At 40.0% G+C, this 15000-nt stretch overlaps 1 protein-coding gene across 3 annotated transcripts in view; it reads left to right on the top strand.

Annotated features, from left to right (window-relative positions):
- Window positions 1-15000, top strand: part of LOC111243891 (tyrosine-protein kinase transmembrane receptor Ror2-like) — a 256167-nt gene that overhangs the window by 1009 nt on the left and 240158 nt on the right. The window contains exon 2 of one of the 3 annotated variants that reach the window (XM_022790164.2): window positions 550-733. In XM_022790164.2, the coding sequence (XP_022645899.1) occupies window positions 652-733 (82 nt within the window). In that variant the 5' untranslated portion in view covers window positions 550-651. Of the gene's footprint in view, window positions 1-115; window positions 734-15000 lie in introns of those variants that run through there. The other 2 variants (XM_086981214.1, XM_022790163.2) reach the window with 2 other exon arrangements.

The following is a 15000-nucleotide window of genomic DNA, read 5'->3' on the forward strand; positions in this document are numbered from 1 at the left end:
CTAGAATGTGTAAACACAGAATTCATGAATGAAACAGGATTTTTCAAAAATGGTATGGCGTTGCCGATAATAAAAAACACAAGGACGCTCTAGATAGATAGAATAACGTTTCCGCGTTGGCTTGTTTAGCGGTCTTTCGTTGAATTTAGCATAAAGCGAGCACATGGTCGCGATGACAGAGACCCTAGCGGAGCACGGCTGAACTAAGGGGCGCGAATCTGGCTTTTCCTCAGAGCGTGACAGACTAGGACCGGAGTGAGTCACCTACTGTAGAGTGCCCCGTATCCAGGGAGCTTCTACAATAACAAATCGCGGTTAGAGGAAATGGGGTTTCTATCTGCCCGCTGTACAACTGAAAATTAGTATGCTTCGTCAATCAATTTGGAAGTGATCAGTTATCATGTGAACATTACTTGGAATACTGCTATTTGCTTGCTTATAAATGAGATTAGTTAATGTGAACTTCTCTGAACAGACAACTAACGTGACTTAATGTGCAGTGACCACTGATACAGCAGAGAAGTTTTTTAAATTGTTTAATATTGACAGAAGCGTGGATGTAGCGCGGATAAAGTCAACAAGTAAGTGCGATGAGTGGGTGACGACTGTCAAGCAAACGCAAGGATATACCCTACACACTGACACAACATAATGGATTACAAGAAGTTTCAAGCTGTAGCGGCCTTTGTCATGGGATTCATCTCTATGATGTCACGTGTCATCTTAACTGCAGGTTAGACTCAAGTGCAGTGACATTTTCTATAGTAGGATGAATTAATTGTCGAGTGACGAAAACTTCACTCAAAAACTCTGAGATGTGTTCTATAAAGAAGAGCACTGTGTATTGTTTGAGTACTATGTTGTTAACAAATTAAAATATATATATATATGTATTGAAAAGACGCGACATTTTACTTAAAATAATCTAAGCCTGTAGTTTAATTATAATCATCTATTTGCGGATTGCTATTACAATATTTTCACACGAATATTTTGTAAATTGCAAATTGCTTCATTCCTGTGGTGAACTTACAGTAAGTAGTCTTCGGGTAAATCAAAAGAAGTTTTCGTTGCTCTAGCTAGAGAGTATTAGATATATTTATTCGCCGCCGTGGGTTCTCGGCCCGTCTGGCTTCTTTCGCGCTTACCTTACCCGCCACTTTTTCAGATTTCTCGTACGCATTAGCCAGACACAATTCCTCCATAAAATACTATACTACTGTAGCCGCGCGAACACAGTCTGAACTACTCCTTCTGGCCGTGCCCTTGGTGCTTTGCTTTAAGCTCCGACTGAAGTACGGATCAGACCGGAATGTGTCGAAGCAGATGTGGTCCTCGAATTTACCACGCCTGGGCGCTCTCATGCGACAATATTGGCTAGTTCGTTGCTAGCGTTCTACTGAACCAAAAAATCATTCTGTACTATTCGGTGAACGGAGTCAAGTAACTATAGAGAGAACTCCATTAACAGAAAGATATGTTGACCTACGTCTCATGGGTGCGAATTCCTACTGTGCTACTTTTTTAGCTGCTATACATAACCGTCACCTCCGAGTCAATCGCACGAGAACATACACGCCCATGATTAAAATGAATTCGATTAATGGGATTGTTTCATTTAAATTGCCTTTAATTGGAACTGCCTTGAGAGACATTCGGATTTCTAAAAAATGCCTTGCTTTGTCCTATACTAGAATTGTTTACGTGTTCGGATTTAATAATTATTTTATGCAATACATTCGTAATTAATTTTTCTACGTACATTTTCTATTCGAATTTATAACAGTTTACAGTTCAGTTTTATAGGTTATGTGAGAAACTATTTTTCGGCGTCGTAGGTCGCAACTCGTTAAACGTCTTCAAAGTATATAAAATTGAAAGCACCTACCAGAAACAACGTACCATGAGCATCATGTTCATTCTATCATCATAATCAAATTCTAGCAACGTTATTCATTAGGTTTACAAAACAGGACTATCTATCAATGAATAGCATTGCCAACATTCGAAATTATATAAGAAGAAAAAGAGTATATAGATATATACTCTTTCGAAGTGTGCAGTTTTAGGAAATTAAAAAAAAAATACACTATTACTAATAATCTTTTCATCTCAGGTCAGTATATATATATATATATAACCCCATAATTTAGCCCATAATAATATATATATATATATATATATATATATATATATATATATATATATATATATATATATAACCCCCAAATTAGACCTGGTTTTAGTTAGATTAAATCATCAAGCTGATAACCGCAACTGATGACATTGGTGAAATTCTCGTCTTCGTTCAGCAACAGAGGGCAATAGTACTTTTATCATGACATCCTGTTTGTTTTTTAAGGACGTAACGGCGCCCAACAGAAGCTAGAAAGCAGCGCTCTAAATGGTCCGCACAAGTGTACGACGCATTATACCTTTCAAACTATTGCTCCTGATGTATAACCAAATCTGGGAAGTGACAAACTCTTTTTTTACTAGGGATATTGATGATTTCATAGCATTGGATCGTCCGCCACATAAGTGGCAAAATGCATACCTTGGTTATGACAATCTTTGCTGTTTTATGCTTTGTGAGTACTTTCAATATCATTATTTTGGACAGAAAGCAAAGTGAATTTTGTTCTTTCAGGCTACTGGGCCGCCTTTAGTAGATGTCGGAGAAGTTGTCTGCTCTTGGCACAGTGAAGCGTTGCACTATCATGTATATTGAGGATAACAAGACGATGAGTTGAGGCAGCAGCTTTTCGTGATGCCTTAAATGTGAGCTGCGCATTGAAGCACGAACTGTGTTCGTATGCGATAGACCTTGGGTGACGCGATTAACTACAGATCGTGAGAATCTTTGCATCTTATAAGCGTCTTCAGTCGTTTCTCCAATGGGTGGGATGCCAATGAGACCCCAGTACAATAATAGCTTCGTGGTAATGATATATCCCTTTGTACGATTTAGGAGCTGGATGCAAGACTGTTGATTGATCAAAAATATTATTGAACATTCTCGTTTTATATTCAGGTACGTAAGCGGACAGAAATTCGTTACGAAGTGAAGTTCAGGAAACATCTTCGATGTTATTACATTTTCAAGCTTTTCCTATCAATCTGTGAAGTAGGCGCTCGTAACCTTACTGAGCAAACACCCTCCGAGATGCTTATATGCAGACTTCGAAAAACAAAAGGACGATCTTATAACAATTACAACTAGTACTGCGAATGACGACGACAGATTGGTTCCAATTTAGGCAGAATTGATATTATTAATATACAATGAACTGTAAGTCATCCTTGCGCTCAGTTTATTCAATGGATTGAAATTCCGTAGACCAAATGAACTGATAAGTGGTGAACAGCCTTAGATGCCCACACAAGTCATACAACTTTAGGCGCACTCTTACCTTGGATGGATGGATGGATGGTGTCAACCGGATAGCGTCACGTATCATGCAGGCATATAAATCTTTATTTTGGAAACAGTGCTTAACGGCAGCAGCAGACGCCAAACATTTAGACGCATTTAGACTGTGCACCTGTCACAGGAGCTTTACTCTCCGAGATACTATTCAACAGAGAGACTGATACAAGTAATTTGTAATCGAGCATCTGAGCACATATGTACAATAACAAAAAAAAAAAAAACAATTATTTCATTTAATTATGAAGTCAAACCTATGTTTGGAGGTGATATGTGTAAATGTCACTCTATAGAAGTATTTCAGAGGTCTCAGATAAAAAGTATTAACATATGATTTTCATAGGTTTATCTTCATATCTTGTCCATAAAATGAATAGTTTTTATCGTTTCATTTAACTGTATCAAAATCATACTATTCTCGCTTATCCACAAAGCTCGCCTCATATCTGACGAAAGCGGTGAATTGTGAAAAAATGACAAATGCATGGATTGGAAGAGGTTCACTTTTAAAATGGCATTAGTCTTAGGCCAAGAGCTCCGCCATTTATATATTACGGTGCGCATGTATGAACCATTGTCCACGGTGAATGCTGCTTGAGGCCCTTCAAAATTTTAGTTTCAGGTCGACAAAGACAACTCGATGCCGACTGTTTATTTTGACAGCGCAAAGGCACAGTGCTTCTAGCCAAACCTGTTACCATTCCTTTTTTTGCCAAGGAAAGAAGCACTGTTAAATAGTTGTTACTGATAAAATGCAGAAGTAAAAATAGGATGGGGGTTACCCGCGGAGCGCGTGACCTATCTTACACTGTAGCAGTGAACCCCAATGTCAGTAGAAAAAGCTGCCCCTGAAAACTGAAACTGTACGGCTTTGAATAAGTGTTATTGACTGAGTGCTTTTGTAGTTGACGACAGGCGCAGTAAGCTCACGGCACCTTTTGGTGAATATAGAACGGAAGTGAAATGCGGAAAATATGGAATAATTGGCAGTAATTAATTAAAAGGTTTTATATTGAGCCATATATTGCCAATACTGTGCCATTGGAGCTCCGCTGCAACAGCATTATCGATCAGAGGTTTGCAGCTGCAGGTGAAAAACCCTAAAACAGATCGTCAGAAGACAAAAACTTACTTATTTTGGTGTATCTGAATAAAAACCTGAGTACTGTCAAGAGTTCTATGAAAATAAACAACCATATTTAATAAAAACTCTGTCGTTAAATAGGAATGGCCTAAACAGTTCTAAGTCCACTACGCGCACTTATTGACAATGCAATTATGAAAAAATTAAACGATGCGAGACACTAATTTGTGGTTTTTGTATTTTATAATCTGTTCAAAATAGTCCTGTAGGATTGATAACTGAAACATTTGCATGTTTTAGCTACCTAGGTGTTTATTACGCCGTCAGTTCAGCCAACCTGAACACAGTTAAAGTATTTAGGATCGTCTTTATTTTTAGTGGAACTAGCAAAACTTCTTTCTTCATGAGTTTTCTCATATGATACGCCCGCGTGCCTTCTCACACCCCAGAGAGGAAAGAGACTCATAATGTTGCTATTCGACCCTGTGCACCCCATATACATAGATCATCTTATTTAAGGGTACCACGGACACGATACACAGAGTAAAATCAGATATAATTTATGTGTATATATCGACACGGGATGATCATGTTTGATCGAAGCTACGCTGTGTAGTCATTGCCTTTGCGCAGCTGTGCCTCGTGTGCTGCTGCTGCGCGAACTATTGTTTCTAAGGCATGGATACAGGTCGAGCGTTTAGCTCGCTGGCGATTCAGGTACCGCAAAATTCTACCAAAGTCTGAACTTTTAGCTGTTGTGTACAGTGAAGCGTGTAGCTGCTTTGTTGTTAACGCAAGAGGCTGAAACGAACTGAGTCGGAACTCGAGTGGTCGAAGTAGTAGCGGTGCATAGACGGCATTCACGACGCGAGTTAGGATGAGGCCTCGTGAACATCTGTCGGCATCGCTCTTCGAAACGCTTTCGTGTCCCGATTCGCCTGAGTCGGCTAGGACTATTGCTATTAGGAAAAGCAAAGCTCCACAAGAGAAGACTAGGTAGAAATAACGCAGGACCAGCGCTCGATTACGACTCCTAGGTCGCTGAGGGATACAGCAAGGAGGCGAGAAAAGAAATATCAGGGTCAACTGACCCTTTTGAGTTACCCGATTATAATTCGACCGCACTTGGTACTTATGGGAAGAGCTGCCATTCAAATGGCTCACTACAAATCAGTGATAGCTAGTCGAAGTTGTTCGTTTTGCCAATTCGGATAGAATTGCCGTTACAATAGGTGCATAGGTAGATCACGATGATACGACATTAAAAATCTGTCTAATTGCATAAGTTAGTATTTAATTATCATCATTGTTTGTCTACAGTGCTGGTTAGTGATCTTGGTAATATAAGATCAACAAAAAATGCGTACGATTCATGCTTAATAGAGCTGTTTTTGTTCGATAGTTCAGTACTTTCTAGGCCAACAATGCCTTCAGAGTCCAAAAGAGCCACACCCCCTGAGGCGCCAATTAAAAATAGATCGTTGCTTCTGCGTTGTCATCGATATTGTATAATATTCGCATTGATACTTACTCTATAATAAAGGAGTTTAGACAGAAATTATCTAGGAAGGGCTGTAACTCGCCGAACAAACCGTTTATAGCTTGACATCGTAGAATCAAGTCAGAAGGGTTGCTGAACTTAAATTAGGTATCATACTGAGCAATGGAAGATTCATACATTAACAAAAATCGTCTGATGGAACAAAACTATTGCTTTATGTAAATTTTAATGCTCTACAGTATTGTAATCGCCGGACGCATAGATGAAGACTAAAGCTTCATTTTATCCTACTGTTCGGTATGACATGAGCTTTTATTATAACTGGCTTGTTTCCTTGATTCAGCTTATATTACCGACACTGCTCTTTCTCACCATCTATGTAAATTTCTACTTTAACGTAACTCAGTCAAAAAAAATTTGCTAACTCATGAGCTTAATCTTTGCACATTTTTTTTCAATAGATTCAAAGTCTGGCGTCTTCTTTTCGAAGTAATCCTGCGTTCGTTGTCATATTTAAATTGTGCCTCAGTTCGTTCGTAGCAATTTTTCTGTACAATCCAAATACTTGACCGAAAAAACTGCATATCCGCCTAATGTCTCTTATACATCTAAGAAATAAGGGGCTTGTGTATAAGGTTGATGGCAATTACGCAATATCACACAAAGTTTTTGGAAGTTGGTCTTTGTCATCAGAGGTTGTTATCTTAAGCACAAAGCATGCTTTCGATTGCCGCGAGGTAGGGCCAAATTGCCTATACTATTGTATCTACGCATCGCAGCAGGTTTCTGCATAAAGAGAAAATTTGTCTCGTTATTGTCACGAATCGCCTAAATGCACAAGCGAATATTTTAAAGGCAATGATAGTAACCGGCGAACTCAGTAAAAGTACTACTACTGTTAATCGTTTGACCGTACACATATTACTGCCTATACTTAAGGAACGAAAGAAGCCATTTCCGCTATGAAGATGCTAAACGAAAAGAGGATCTTTCGCACTAACCTTTAATGCAAAGACGGCACTTAAACCAGCGTATAGAGTGTAATAGTGATAACCTCCTAATAACCTATACAATTTGATGGAACCTGACAAGGCGATTCTATATTAAGCCTCGAGAATACAATGAAATAGCGATGCATGCACACCGCGAATCGATTTAACACAAAAATGAACTACTTATATTTGTTAGAAAAGCTCCAACAACGCGCGAAATTATACTTTTCTATCACACATTTCGCTCGATAAGGTCTTGGCGACCTGGAAAATTTTGACAGACACTGAACGGAAACCCTTTTGCGTCCGGGTTATAATCCAGAGCTTGTTCTATGGAGTTACAACTGTACAGATTCATAAAGCACGGCTAGGACGGCAAGCGATTCGAAACGAGAGACAGAAATCCGGAAACGGGGCTATCGGTGGATGGTCATTGGTATTGTATAATATTCTCATTGATATTTACTCTATAATAAAAGAGTTTAGGTAGAAATTATTTAGGACTGGCTGTAACTCGCCGAACAAACCGTTTGTAGCCGTTTATAGAATTCGTTTGTTACCTAGACCACTGAAAAAAAAATAAGTTAATGTCTTACGAAGATTAGCATTACCTTGAAGAAGAAATTAAATCACTTCGACCGAATTAACATGTAGTGCTTGATACTGTGTCATTATTACGAAGCGATTGGATCATCACCGGATAAAATTTAGGCGTTCGTCCTCTCAAAAACGTGCAATCGTCATTTCTAGTGTCAGCTTCCTCGGCGATATTGTGGATGATGCTAGTAACACTTTCGAAGGCAATTCTATTATCAGCAGGTCTTTGCTGGTCACGCATGTACTACCCGTCTAGCTGCTGGAGTAGATAGCTTAATATATAGGCTGGCCAAGAGCGCGAACTCAAAAGTGAGTCATTCGTTCGCGTAGCCATAGGGCATGCAGAAATGACGGAACCGGTAAACTTGCCGCTACAGTTCGTTCGGGGCTGCAATGAGTAGCTGAGGTAGGGCTCAGCTTGCCGCGCTGCCTAGCGTATAAATGCGATCGAAGGCGTAATCTTCCACCTCGCTGCGACCACGAGAGCCTACGACGTGCCAAGAGTGCATATGCAGCCGCGGATGGACAATCTCGGCTGCTACTATACACCGACGAACAGGAAAAAGTAAGGGACAGGATGGGTCTCCGTGCGTGTGAGCGTGTGTCTGCCTCTGTCTGCAGCTCATTGCTTACCACTACTGGCTTGTATTAAGAATGGAAGAGTTGGCGAAACAGTTTCTGCTGCTTCCTTTTAGATGAATAGAACGATGGCACCAGGCGAATTTGCATGATGGCAGTAGAAGTGCCTATATCTATCACAAGCAGTCCAAGTATCCTTCTCATCGTCTATTGCCACTAAGTGCGTGTTCCCATCTTAAAAATGAAAAGACGCAAGAGGGGCAACAAAGAATAGGAGATGAATTAAAAGAAAAGCCGTTGGAACACTTTTTGAAGCTCACATTGAAGTCATGAAAAATCTAGCCGAGCTATATACACATATATACGAATATACGCATGTCGACATCTTATAGCATGCAGTGCACTGATGTCTTTCAGACTAATTGGACGGTTGAGTTGTTTGTCAAGCTAGAGGAACAGTGTATACAACACAATCATAGAAATACAGTCACGATATTTTGACTAAGAGAGAGTAATTTTATATATATAGGTAGATGTTAACTAGTGATAAATCTCATACGGAAGTCGTCCTTTGTCGTAGAAGTATGGGTGTAATTGGCAAATAGTCTGCCTTGCCCATTTTGATTTAACCTGAAAGAAACTATATTACTGTAGTTTTCCTTTTCTCTGATACAACGATATACTACAAGTTATTTATTTCAAACAAAGTAACAGAGATATTCTTTTCATAGTGTAAAGCTAGCACAAAACATGCAATTTTAGAGCAGTTTTTAAAGACCGCACACGGGAAACGGCAACGATTCGGTCCAGTTGACAAAAATGTCCAAGGGGCTAACCTTGCTGAGCTCAAGCATCAATTTCTTCATCAATGTTTCCGTGCGTACGTAGAAAAGCGAAGGCCTCATGTTCAAAAATTACGAGTGTTCTAAGATATGTGTGGATTCACGTTGCTAGCCACGTACTATAGCTACGTAAGCTATACGTAAGCTACACGTAGCTATAGGTAAGTCCTCTCATTCTCTCATGCCATTTCACTGCACAGAAGACATACAATGTCCCTGCACATGCAAGATGGCGCTCGTTGTGTACATCGCTACCCGGAACATCGTCTTCATCGCTCTCAAATGACCGTCACACTTCCTGTCGAAATGTTTCGGATTACAGACCATCCAATAACCTGATTCGGTTGCTAACGCTTCTTTAGATATTGCAGAAGACCACGCTGGACAACGACAGTTTTCTGATGGACAAGGAATCATGAGTCGGAAATTCGCTATTTTTGTTGCGGCAAGACTTGCGTCTATTCTCTGTGTCCAACATACACTTCCCTAATGCGTTTCAAAAAATTGGACGGCAGACAGGTTACTATTACACCGAGATACCAATCATTCCTCTTTTTAGTGATCACATCCTAGTAGAATCCACTGTTACCGATCTTTTGTGCTTGCCTTTGCTCAGAGGAACAACGGTTTTCCTTGCAGATGGCTGACATAGCAAATGATGAAGTGTTAAGGGAAAGATGAAGTTGTTATTTACGTTTTGCGGGTTTCAATTCTACAAAACCGATAGGTCGCTACAGCTAGGATTGCGGCTATCACTTTACTCTCCGGGTGTCAAGGACTGAATAGCCGTTGTGCAGCAGCGCCCTCTATTACTCTTCTGCAATTTCTAAATTGTCTCTGGTGTTGCGTTTGAGAAGTATTTGAATATGATGAGAAGATGCGTAATGCTAATAAGTGCTTACGGGGCTAGAAAAATATTTTGATAGATATTTTTCTGCTCAACGATACTGCTCTGGCGCGAGTTAGGATAATACCCCTTGATCGTCTGTGCGCCGGTGAATATACTTTACGTACAATATGAACAACATTAATTATTGATTGCAGGTTGCTGTGGGTCGAAGGCGAGCGAAATGGTTGGGGAAAATCTCCTGGGTTAACGCAGGTGCTAAAATAACACAGGGACCTGTTACCGTACGAATGACAAAGCAGGTTGAATCCCAAACAAGAGTAGTGCACTACTGTGTAGCCCATGTGTCGGCTGAGTTACCGAAAGAGAGTTAATTTGCAGCGGATTGATTTTTTTTTTAATATACAGCATTGTATCACTTACTTGAGACCAACCGCTGTAGGATAAATGCTGTTATGCTGAAGATTAGTAATAGGTCAAAACATAGGAATCAAGTAATACAGATTCTTATATCAGTAAAATTTTGCGAGCTCATATGTTGCGCTAAATACCATGCTCCAGCAGCCTTCTACTTCGTAGCTAGAGACTCAGCCGTTATAACATAACCGTATTTAGCATACTGAAAAAACATACGGTATTTAAGAGCTCTTCACTTTCTGATGACAGGCTGACGCAGAAATTTGACGTTTACAAAACTCTCTAAAAAAAAAATTCAAACTGTTACAAACGGCCCAAATGAAGAGAAAAAAAAATCGAAATCAAATCATATTCCCTTATGTTCTACAACGAAGAAACGCCAACGTGAGATACATTTAAAAAAAAAAAAAAGAAAGCAATATTTTCCTCTCGGCTGCCTGTCTAAATTCTCAGTGTAAACATATAGGCATTTCCTGCATAAAAGCTAACTATACATTAACTTTTCTTTGAGTTTTTTTCATCATTTTTAACGATTCTCAGGATTAACGGCTTGTTTCATGGTGCTCATATTTTGATTGAGATTTGAATGTCGGTAAAACTCGTCATTGTCTCGAGGAAAAACCGCATTACGGCTCAATTTGGACGATTCACTATACATAATTTCGATGCCTGACTTTCGAACATAGAATAACAATGAAAGAGTCAACTGGACTATTGCTGCAGAACGAATTCCAAACGTTTGCCATATTAATAATTACGCGCATTATAATTCTTCGTCACTTATTCTTCAACGTAATAATGAGTATCTTCACGTTCCATGCCGAAAAAAAATCGGAAACATTGCCTAAGGTTACGATATTGGTGGCTTTTCATTAGAATTAGGCAGTAGAATGCCGTTAACTTTTGCCGCCAGCGTATTTCGAAAGCGACTAATTAACATAAAACAATCGAACTGTAAATCAGCCTATTACAGATTAGCTAACTTTTATGTAATTGGTGTTACTTCTCTTAGTAATTCTGCAGTTATTAAACAATGGTAACGTTTGGAAAGGCGATCTGCTACGGTGATGAACTTGATATGGGTTCAATTTGTTTCATACAGCCATCATCGGTCAGTTGTTGATGGAGAGGAATTGACAAGTTAGCGTAGGCAGTAGACTGCACAGAGCGAACGGGAGCGAATTGTCGCTGCGATGGCTGTTTCGCGACTAACCCCATTCATTGACGCTTCCAACATTTCTACGTCTGACCCACATGTTTTTCATGTTGCATAGCAGGAAAGTAGCGATTAAAGGACGAGGAAGTGTTCAATTGAGACTGGATGGCCCCTTCCTCCTAGCCAAGGGTAGATGCATTTGGCAATAATGGACTTTTGGAATCGGAAATCAGTATGACTTTTGTCTTTGCAGCAGACGTGCTGTTCCGACCCATACTAAGACTTGACTCGTAATGTCCGGACGCTAAGGTGAGCTGATCGTCGACAGTGTACACACGACACTGTCGTAGTGAAGACGAATACTTCAAGTTGAATGATCCTGTGTTTCACTCTTAACAGCACGTTCAGTCAGACAGTGGACCAGCGAAGTGAACCCTCTCCGTCGACCTTTTTCCAACCAGACCTGTCTAGATTACGCCCCTGGCAGACCTCCACAGGCTCCAAGAGGTGAGTCTGATGCCGAAATTAAGCTGTTTCTCTTTAGCACAACCGTTTTTCTGCATCAGCGGTTCATCCTAATCAGAGTCTCCACTGTGACGGCTCAGTTTCTGATAGCTGTGTTTTCTCTCTTCTCTAGCTCGTCCTGTGTGTTTGCGTCATGCAATCAATCCCGTCCCCCTTCACGCTCTTTTTTTTCACGTCCTCTCACAAATACCTGTTCCCTTCTTTGCAGCGGAGTCGCGCTCCCTTACATCGGCGCCAATTTTCTCGTATTCGTATGAGGAGGAAATTTATTCTCAATTAACACATGCAGGGGGGTACGGCTTACTTGTCGTATTGGTGCTAGATAACGTCATGATGGCGTTCACTGACTTGCTCGACTGAGAGTCGCCTGCGAAAAGGGTGTTATTGTCCAATACATTCATTCGTATGGTGCGGAATCGTCTCATCGTTCGGTGGCAATGCTTTCGACCCTGTCACAGTCGTCGCCATGGCCTCTGGAGCACGCAGTAAAAGTAGATGTTGCAGGCATCAGGTAAAACTAAATACCGAGCCTGTTCATTTGGTACAACATTGACCAATCGCTAGCTTAGATACGCCAGTGACGCTGATACAACCGTGACTGCAATGACAAAGACGAGTTCGGAAGCGTTCGAATCGAACCGAATTCCGCAGTTCGGACGCAGTAAGAAAGTGTTTGAACACATAGGGCGCGTGCTCCTCATAGTTCTTTAGGGGAAGGTCGAGAGAGCCTCGGTCGAAATTTGCTTTGTTTGGGAAGGGGGGCTTACACACGTCATATTACTTGGTTTTCGGATGAAGGAAAAATGCGGCCAAGCGTGCACATTTGCATTAGTCCTGTTGGCACTTTACAATATATACATACATATATACTGGTGTGGAAAAAGTATTCCACGCTAGAAGTGAAGCAAATATTTTTTTAGATTTTAAAATATTACTAAATTCAATACGCTCCACTTTGATCTATGACCACCAGCCATTTTTCTGGTAACGCCATAATTTCGTAGTTTGTAGGTGAAAAACTGTAGCAGATGACTGCTGCATCTGTCTGTTAAAACTAAATTAACATGATTAATTGAGTTCGAAGCAGATGATAATCTGATTATGTAAAACCCGGACCAGCATTATCAAGTTGAAATACGACGGCCTTTCTCTAGATCAGTTCAAGTCCATTTTTTCTTCAATGGCATGCTGCAACTTTGTTAGTTGTTGATGCTAGAGGGTAGAATCAGTCGTTTTGTCGGGCAGGAACAACTCGTAACTTACGATCTGATTTCAATTCCACTATACACATGGCATCAGCTTTTTTGACATTGGCATGAACTTTGCCACAGATGATACTTATTTGTCGTATATGATCCACTTCCTATTGCCAGGATCGACCGCTCTAAGAATCGCCCAATTTCGTTGCGTTTTTGCAGAGTTTTCAAGACGCAGAGAAATTCATTTACGTCATCTCGTGCGCAATCCGAAACATCGAGTTTTTTTTTTCGTCTCGCCGGTTTTCCTCAAATGATTTAAAACAGTTTGGCGCTGGATGTTCAGTTCTTTGGCGATACCATGGCTATTTACTTGTCGATTTTCTCCGTGATCGATTGATCACTACGAGAGGACCTTTTCCGTAACGATAACAACAGGGCCATCCTTGAGTCCGACAATACATCTTGATAATAAGCAGCACAATATTTTTCAGGCTTTAGCAGCATTTGTATTTCTATTGCAATTAGAATGTTGAATATAGTGGTTACGACAGACATTTAACTCGTATTCAAAGCGCTTTTCAGAGAAGTGTACATTTTTTATGTTTTTTTTTTTACATTTATTTACAAAAATAGTTACGTTAGTTCAGCCCACGCACTCGCCGTACTAACGAAGGTCGATAGCGCAGCGGGACTCTCAAAAATAGCTCAACTACAGTGTCTATTGACAATGAATACGAGTCATCGATGTATGCTTGATAGTGGTCTACTTGTAATCACGCAGTCTCCTTGTACGCCTACAGGAAAAACCAAAGAGGCGAGCGCTTCTAATACATCGTATTGGTGAATTGTTGCTGCAAAAAGTAAAGCTCAATTTCTGCCCAGACTACCCCTTTGTTTTCTTACGGTAATTAAAATAGCTCCAAAAAATGACAAAAAAAATACTTTAAGGTAAATTGCACTTATAAATTGGTTAATTACCTATAGTCATGCGTAATTAAATCAAAATCATATTTAGCCTTAGAGCATAATAAGTACCATATTCATATATTTACTTGAAAACATTCTCAAAAAGTAGAAGTAAATGTTTGCAAAGCCTTTTTCAAGAATGTTTGACATCAATACAAAAAAAAACCATGAGAGGTGAGCTCATCTGTCGTGTTTATCGATGGGTCGGCGAACAACTTTCCCATAGGTGCGTGATATTTTTAGGAGACGTCCAACATTATAGCAGATCATACGTCAGCATCTACCGTAGAATATTTTCATTTGAAGGTCTTTCTTATGGCGAAGCGGATTTTGATCGACGCGGGTTGTTCGAGCGTTTGTGTGAAGTAATCTTTAACGATTCAAGTACCGGACGTAATACATAAAAACAGGTTGTTCGAACACACCTAATTGGTACAAATAGAATGGAAATGTTTATTGAGAACCAGTTGTTAACCAATAACCAGAATCTTCTTTATACGGTGTACTTTTATTTATACTACTGCAGGTATTCTGAGAAAGATGCATTACCTAGTTAGGCTTCCGTAGAAACGTCGTCATTGACATTGGGTCCTTCCATCTATTAAAAACCAATTGATAAGCTGACGCTAGTTTAGCGGATGATTCGTTCTGTTTGACTGAAGTACTCGGGGATAATTGTAGTTCAACTGACATGATGAAGATATGACGCATACACTAGCAAATGTAGATGAAAGTATTGTAAAACGCTTCTTTTCATCTTAGCTTCGGGAGAACTTTAGATTGGGGTTGACTAACGTACCACATTGTAGCAGTTATTATGTAGTGCCACTGTGCACACGGAGGTAAGTTCACTAATTAGATCTTT

The sequence above is a fragment of the Varroa destructor genome, unplaced genomic scaffold, assembly GCF_002443255.2.
Source record: "Varroa destructor unplaced genomic scaffold, Vdes_3.0 BEIS01000002.1, whole genome shotgun sequence".
Classification (NCBI taxonomy): Eukaryota; Metazoa; Arthropoda; class Arachnida; order Mesostigmata; family Varroidae; genus Varroa; species Varroa destructor.